Below are 7,723 nucleotides of genomic sequence, written 5' to 3'. Positions count from 1 at the left end.
TCATGATTTTGCAGGTGCTTTTTTTCTGCTGGAACTTATCTTTTCGCAAAATCCCCAAAATAAAAGTGCTACACGTTGTTTTATTGTTGTAAATGGGGTAGTAAATGCTGAGACTGACTTAAAGGGACACTTCGTGTTGGAGTGTCAAAATTGGGTGGACATCTAATTACGTGCATTTCCGGACATAAGCGGAAGAATTACTCGTTATGCTTCACTTGCAGATGTTTAAAAACAGAAACAAATGATAAATTACGACGTTTTGAACGCTCTACCGACAAAAACAAACAAATTAAAAATCTTAGCTCGCGCTAACGTTTCAGTTCAATTAGCTTTTTTTTCGGCATTTTTATTCTTTATTTGAGATGCGGCACTTGCCTCTTAAGTTGTTGCTTCCATTGGTTTATCTCCTCTGTACTGCAGCCATGCACTGTAGGCTTTTCCGCGTTCCCCACAGAAGAGACTAAATTGACTGGTGCTGCATATCCGTCACCTTTTTCCCGCACAGGCAAGCATGTCACATCTTCTCGGATGGGGAAGGGCAGCGCCTCCCATGCAGCTGTCCAATACGAGAGACAGCTGCCTCCTTCAGCGAGAAGGAGCCTCATTTTACATGCCTGCCGGTAACGCTCATATGTGCCTCTGAAAGGACTAATGAATGAAAGAATTTGAAGTGCGGGTCACAGACAAAAGGTAAAAGTGATCCTCGCACTATGAATTGTTTAAATTGTCCAGAAAAGTGCTGGCTGCATTTACCCTAACCAAAATATAACGCTAGCCCTGACACTTCTGGGGAGGATCCAGGGCAGGGGTACCCCCCTGATTTTTAGATGCTAAAAGTAAAGCCCTTTTAATTAAAATGTCTTGCACTTTTTGCAGACAACAACACCAAAAACCACGAGAGAACAGAAAAATTTCTTTTCAGAGCACCCCACTCCCCCTCCTTAGCTCTTGGTCTGGATCCACCACTTCACTTTATGTGTAGCATGAGATTTTTGCGGACTTTTATATTGCGGATTGACGATTTTTTGACGTTTGGGGAACAAATTTTGGCGGCTCGAATTAACTGAAATTTCCGCTGGAAACTAATTTTCAGGGTTATCTTTCCAAGCAACAAGACTATTTTCAACGTTTATTACTCTTTTGGGTAAAAACCCCTCAATCATCGAGAACAGGTGGAAAAAATGCGGCATCCTGGGCCCGGTTGTTCGAAAGCCGATTAACTTAATCCAGGATTAGCGTAAACTTTTGTTTTATTTTTTGAACTTTTTGTTGAAAGTTTCTTTTGCTTATTTTTGTTTTTAAGGATTGACTTCTAATGTAAAGTTTTGGCGCATATCAGCGTTGAACAGCATTTGGGAGTACAGAAAAACTCCTTGGTTAATTTTTAATCTGAGATTAGCGTTAATCGGCTTTTGAACAACCGAGCCCTGGAGGGTCCATTGTTTCTTTTGTGCAACCTTTTATCGTTTTAGTTTGTTTGCAGCAAGCTCCGACTGGTTTTTCTCAATGCAAATATCACCTTTTTTACCGCAATGAGATTCCGTCAATGGGTGCTGCCCTTGCTAATAGACATGCTATTAGCACGAGAAGATAAAATTCGTATCCCCAAGCCACCATGCAATATCCTCTATATCATAATTATATAAAATTCATTACACACCTAGTAGGGGAAGAGAGACGTCTTATTTCAGAATCATCCACGGTAAATGCCGGCAATGATTTTCCTGCGTCTGTTCTTCTTTCAGTTTTTGAAGAATCAGCTCAACTTTCGTCTCTTTAATGTTATTACTCACGAAAAAACAACACAGACACAATTTGTGGGCCAAGTTGGGCAGGGAATATGCCGGCAAGGCTCGGATGAAACCACCGACCGGAGGGACCGGATGAGGGGCCTCGGCACATGTCGCCACACCGAGGGGGTGCCTCATGCCTGTGCTGCAAGGCGGGCATGGTGGCTGGCATAATGTCCTGGGGCCAAGTTAACCCAGTCCAGCAGTAGAACAACATGCCCCCTCCCTGACGGGGCTTCAGCACAGGGCTGAAGGGGTGCCGCAGGCAGCAATTCCCCGCTCAAAGGCCGAGCAATGCGAAGGTTACCCTGTGCTGAGGCTGATCCTCAAGACCCCTTCTCCACCAAACTACAAGGGAAAAGGGGAGCGAGGCCCTTGTTGGCCCAAGGGGAGGACGAAGGCCGAAAATGTGGGGGAGTGGGGTGTAGAGGATCAGACCCGCGTAATAACATCCTATAATCATGTAGTTCCTAACTAGGGAATAAGAGTAGAATCTAAAGAATAGTAACTAATAACTAGTATAAAACCCCGTAGCGTCCAAGTCCCAAGAGACAGCAAGTGTTCTCAAGCGGCTGTACGGGTAAAGGGACAACAAAGTTATTACTGACTAAAAGATGACTCTAAAAATATAAACTAATAACAAGTATAAAACCCCGTAGCGTCCAAGTCCCAAGAGACAGCAAGTGTTCTCAAGCGGCTGTACGGGTAAACAGACAAACAAAGTTATTAGTGATTAAACGTCAGGGCAAGAAGCGAGGTTCTGTGGCACTTGTAAGATTGTTTCCTTTGGCGTCAAGATGTAGCTCTGGTAGGCATCGGATCTCCAGCGACCAAGGACTTTAATCAGCCAATCAGGTAGACCAGCGGCACCAGCCGTTGTTGCGGCTCCAATGCGGAAGCTGTGGGAAGCATAGTGGGTGCTGTTCACACCACAGACGTGTAGGAGGGCTCGTAGATTACTGGTAAGGGAGGAACGGGTGAGGTAACGACCATCGCAAAACTGGAAGAGGGGCTGGGCAGGTCTTTGTGTTGATGTTTGGAGCATGTAATCTCTGAGAGCGGTGACAGCGCAGACCGTTGAGTTTGATTTTGCAATAATGAGCTTGGCTGATTCCCGGAAAGGGTCGGTTTTGGACTTCTTAATAGTAACTTCTAATGAGGAAGGCCGAAAAATAGATGGCTGAAACGTTATGTCCGACCTTGACATATGGGAGGTGATGTCAAAGGTACCACTGCAAGTGAATTCACTGCAGCGAAGGAAACCAAAAAAAGCCAAAGTGAAGGCCGCCCACAGCATGGATGAGTCGGGATCAAGGGACTGGCCTGGTTTTAATTTGTCATGAATACTATGTAGGATAGAGATTGTAATGGGAAGGCGGGTTCGCTTAGGAGTACCGAGGGACGTCTTAATTCCGTCTCTTTTGCTTCGTTGCCTTTGATTTTGCAATCCATATCGTCGTCGCTGAAAACTGACTAAACCATTACCCACTTCTCGTGATTTATCTTGGTATTTCCCACACCAGAGGAAACAACTGGCTGACAGATATTCAGCTTTTCCTTATTACTGTCATCATTTCTTAAGCGTGAAGACATCATCAAGTCAGTCCCTAAGGGCCTTTAACAGAAAAAAAAAGAAAAAAAGAAAAGAAATTCAGCGCAAAGACAGACAGACGAATCCAAGACCACTTTCCTTTTTTGTGGTGTTCAAGAATTAAAGCCTTCGCCCTAGGTGTGCACATACAAGTTTTGAGTTACTGTGATTTTGCAGTGTATTTTATGATCTGAATGTACTGTATTCTCAAAACAACTTGTGAAAACCAAGTAGCTAATTCGAAAACTTGCAGGCATTTCCTCGCATACAGCAGATATTGATGATGAATGGTGTAATGCGCCCGTAAGAAAGATAAACAGGTTGCTTGGCAACGAACGGGCCAAAGCCTAACTACTGAGGCCCCATCTTTCGAAAGCATTCGTTTTCATCTGGGTAAAAATAATATTTTCATCCACACTATCGTTTTCACTTACCCACATGCACTACAACGCTTAACAACGATGTAAACAACTTGTGTCAAAATTGTTAACTTCAGTTTACAGTGTTTTTTTGCTCCAGCGCTAGAACGACATGACACTTAAATAAAGTTACTTTCCTTTCTTGCCTCTCTCCATGTAAACATTCACAAAATCTAAAGATTTGATGTATCAATCAGTTCAATCTACTTTTGAGCATAACATTATCTTTTCACACATATTTGCATCGTCATTAGGCACCGTGAAGTTCGTGCGATCTATAGAGAAATTAAATCTCTTTGAGAAAAATATTTTACTGCATTACCTTGTAGGTGTATCGATCATTCCCTCTGAAAACTCTATTTTCAACAACAATTTATCGTCCTTCACATATCGAGGACCAAAAAGCTCCTCCATTCGAGCGAACCTTTCATAGCCATACCCGATGTGGCAAATGGTTTCACTAGGCCGTTTGAAGGTCGGCACGTCAGGATTTGCTTGTATGATCCGACAGATGTCGCGACGGGGGCAGGAATCACTCTGATCTAGGACGCTAACAGTGATTGTCCCAGCAAAAGGCCAATCATCGAAGAAATCATCGAAGTCTCCTTTTATCATATGAATGAACAGTGCCACATGTCTGCCTGTTCCACTGCCTACGCCCTTGGGGTGAATTCTTATGCCAAACAGCTTTCCCTGGTGATCAATGTACACTGCATCAGTGAAGATTGGCGTCTCGTTTTCGCGATGTTGAGCAACCTCAGTTATTTTGAAAGTGAATGATGGGTTGTGTGCAGTTTTCCTTTGTCGTGCCGTCAGTGGGTTTGACCTGCAACATGATCAGTTTTTTAGATATTAATATAAAGCCCCATCACTTCAAGACTTTTAAATATGTCACGACAAAGAAAATGGAAGGTGATTTTTCCTGAGTTCCTCCTTTTTTCTCCGCCCCAAGCTCAACATCACTCGCGTCTGGGAATACAGACAACCAAAGTAACATATTGTGCCCAAAACTACAGTTCTCAAGAAAAGATAAATGGAAAGAAATTTGTATTTGAAGTGTGGATTATACATGAAATTGAGAAGTGATTCTTGCATTTAACTGGACAATTTAAACAATATTGTCTCTTCAAAACACAGGAAAAATCCAGGTGGCCCCAACGGGATTCGAACTCATGACCGCTGTGATGGCTGTGAAATGCTCTCCTAACTGAGCTATGAAGCCATTCAGTTGGGTTCATGTGTTCCTCTGAAAGGACTAATGAATGAAAGAATTTGAAGTGCGGGTCACAGACAAACGGTAAAAGTGATCCTCGCACTATAAATTGTTTAAATTGTCCAGAAAAGTGCTGGCTGCATTTATTCTAACCAAAATATAACGCTAGCCCTGACACTTCTGGGGAGGATCTTAGCACGTGCTAACGTTTCAGTTTAATTAGCTTTTTACCGGCATTTTTATTCTTTATCTGAGATGCGCCACTTGCCTCGTAAGTTGTTGATTCCATCGTTTTATCTCCTCTGTACTGCAGCGATGCACTGTGGGCTTTTCCGCGTTCCCCACAGAAGAGCCTAAATTGGGTTCATCTGGCTGGTCACCTGAAGGTAGAATTGGTGCCTCCTGCACAGGAAAGCATGTCAAATTTTCTCGGATGGGGAAGGGCAGCGCATCCCTTACAGCTGTCCCATACGGGCGACAGCTGCCTCCTTCAACGAGCTCAAGGTGGCTCATTTTACATGCCGGCCAGACAAATTCTTGTTGGATTTTGCAATTCGTCGGGGGGACACTTGTAATTTTAGAAATCTCCATGGCGAACGTCGGAAATGATAGTGTTGTTTCAGTTTTTGAAGAATCAGCTTGAATTTTCGTCTCTTTTGCTTCGTTGCCTTTGATTTTGCAATCCGTCTGGTCGATGAAAACTGACTCAACCATTCCACACCTCTCACGATTTATCTTGGTATTTCCCTCACCAGAAGAAACAGCTGGCTGACAGATATTCAGCTTTCGTTTTTTACTGTCATCATTTCTTGCGCCTGACGACATCATCAAGTCAGTCCCTAAAGGTCTTTAACACAAAAAAAAAAAAAAGAGAGAGAGAGAAAGAGAGAAAAAGAAAAAGCAACGTATCAAATTACAATTAAGTCTTTGAGAAATTTAGCGCAAAGACGGACAGACGAATCCAAGAGCACTTTCCCTTTTTATAGTGTTCGCCGCAAGTGTGCATAGATATGCACGTTTTATCAGTGACTGTGATCTTGCAGTGCATTTTTTGTTCTGCATTTTCGACAGAACTTGTGAAAGCCAAGTAGCTAATTCGAAAACGTGGCGAATATCTAGCTTCTGGGCATTTCCTCACATACAGCAGATATTGATGATGAATGGTGTAATGCGCCCGTAAGAAAGATAGGAAGGGGTAGTTTCTAAAGAAACTATGGTGCTACGTCGGTGGGGAAGTAGTATACAAAAATTTGGTTTATCAACGGAGTTGATAATGTAAATTGACCACCGTACAGAGATTCTAAAAGCTAAAATTAATGGTGTAGCGATGGGCACAAGAATGGGACCTAGCTATGCCAATCTTTTTGTAGGATATGTTGAACACCAATTCTTTAACCAGTACAACGGCCCCAAACCTGAACTCTATGGCCGCTACATCGACGACTGCATCGGCGCTATTTCATCCAGCAGAGAAGAACTCGATCAATTTATAACCTCCGTCAACTCTTTTCATCCGGCTCTTAAATATACCTGGGAAATTTCGGAAACTTCATTGGCTTTTCTAGATATCAAAGTTTCTATTAGAGGCAACGTGCTATGCACTAGTGTGCACTACAAACCTACTGATTCACACAGTTATTTGTTGTATTCATCGTCACATCCATCACATGTCAAGAACTCCATCCCTTATTCTCAATTTCTTAGACTTCGACGTCTATGCAGTGATGACTCCGATTTTTCCAGCAAATCAGAGGAGATGTGCCAGTTCTTCGAAAAACGTGGCTATCCTGTCTCTGTGGTCAAAGCGGGTCATCATCGCGCCCAACAATTTGATCGACAGTCGTCACTACAAACGTCACAGAAAGATAAGAATGACAGAATTCCATTCACCCTCACTTTCCATCCTCATAATCACGCAGTCAAAAGCATCATTCTCAGTAATTTTAAATTACTCCAAAATGATCCCGAGACTGGTAGAATCTTTTCGCAACCTCCACTTATTTCATTCAAACGCGACAAAAACGTAGGCAACTTTTTAGTTAGAAGCGCGCTCGAAACCAACGAGCAACCCGGCACTTTCAAATGCGCGCGCTCACGATGCAAAACTTGTCTTTTCATTGTTAACACCAGCAAGATATCGGGACCTAAGCGATCTGTTAAGATCACCGATCGTTTCACATGTACCTCCGCAAATGTCATTTATTGCATAACCTGTACGTTATGCAATAAATTATACATTGGTGAGACAGGTAGACGACTAGGTGACCGATTCCGCGAACACCTTCGCGATGTTGAGAAGAATGACAAGGATGCATCTAAGCCAGTCGCTCGCCATTTTAATCTACCTAACCACTCCAAAAAACACATGGCTATCTGCGGCCTTTCCCTACATCTAGGTACGACGGAAAGCCGCAAGAATCTGGAACAAAAATTCATCTTTCAAATCGGCACCCTTAATCCTCACGGTATTAACGAACGCTTTTCATTTAACTAATATATTCCTATTTTTCACGTTGCCATGTTACCACCAATAGCGTAGCTCCTACTCTACTATAAAAACTACACGTAACCCATAATCCCTCGATTCGCCCTGACGAAGGGCTAACGCTCGAAACGTCAGCTTTTAGAATCTCTGTACGGTGGTCAATTTACATTATCAACTCCGTTGATAAACCAAATTTTCGTAAGAAAGATAATCAGGTTGCCTGGC

The 7,723-nt window shown here is 42.9% G+C and overlaps 3 protein-coding genes across 3 annotated transcripts in view; all 3 read right to left on the bottom strand.

The window, feature by feature from the left end:
* Positions 1 to 1,134, bottom strand: part of LOC137974475 (uncharacterized) — a 19,854-nt gene extending 18,720 nt beyond the window's left edge. Inside the window, exon 1 of the mRNA XM_068821492.1 lies at positions 376 to 1,134. Within this exon, the coding sequence (XP_068677593.1) occupies positions 376 to 605 (230 nt within the window). The 5' untranslated portion in view covers positions 606 to 1,134. The remainder of the gene's footprint in view (positions 1 to 375) is intronic.
* Positions 1,135 to 1,307: 173 nt separating this feature from the next.
* Positions 1,308 to 7,723, bottom strand: part of LOC137974473 (uncharacterized) — a 75,651-nt gene continuing 69,235 nt past the window's right edge. The window contains exons 35-37 of the mRNA XM_068821490.1: positions 5,282 to 5,860; positions 4,123 to 4,626; positions 1,308 to 3,405 (exon numbers count right to left, since the gene is read on the bottom strand). Coding sequence (XP_068677591.1) covers positions 3,264 to 3,405; positions 4,123 to 4,626; positions 5,282 to 5,860 — 1,225 coding nt within the window. The 3' untranslated portion in view covers positions 1,308 to 3,263. The remainder of the gene's footprint in view (positions 3,406 to 4,122; positions 4,627 to 5,281; positions 5,861 to 7,723) is intronic.
* Positions 2,524 to 3,087, bottom strand: LOC137974218 (uncharacterized). Its single transcript, XM_068821094.1, has one exon. It carries the CDS (start codon positions 3,085 to 3,087, stop codon positions 2,524 to 2,526), a length of 564 nt encoding a protein of 187 aa, XP_068677195.1.

This window comes from Montipora foliosa, chromosome 10 (genome assembly GCF_036669935.1).
Source record: "Montipora foliosa isolate CH-2021 chromosome 10, ASM3666993v2, whole genome shotgun sequence".
Lineage (NCBI taxonomy): Eukaryota > Metazoa > Cnidaria > Anthozoa > Scleractinia > Acroporidae > Montipora > Montipora foliosa.
The sequence above is the reverse complement of the archived record's forward strand: the minus strand, read 5'-3'. Positions and strand labels throughout refer to the sequence as shown.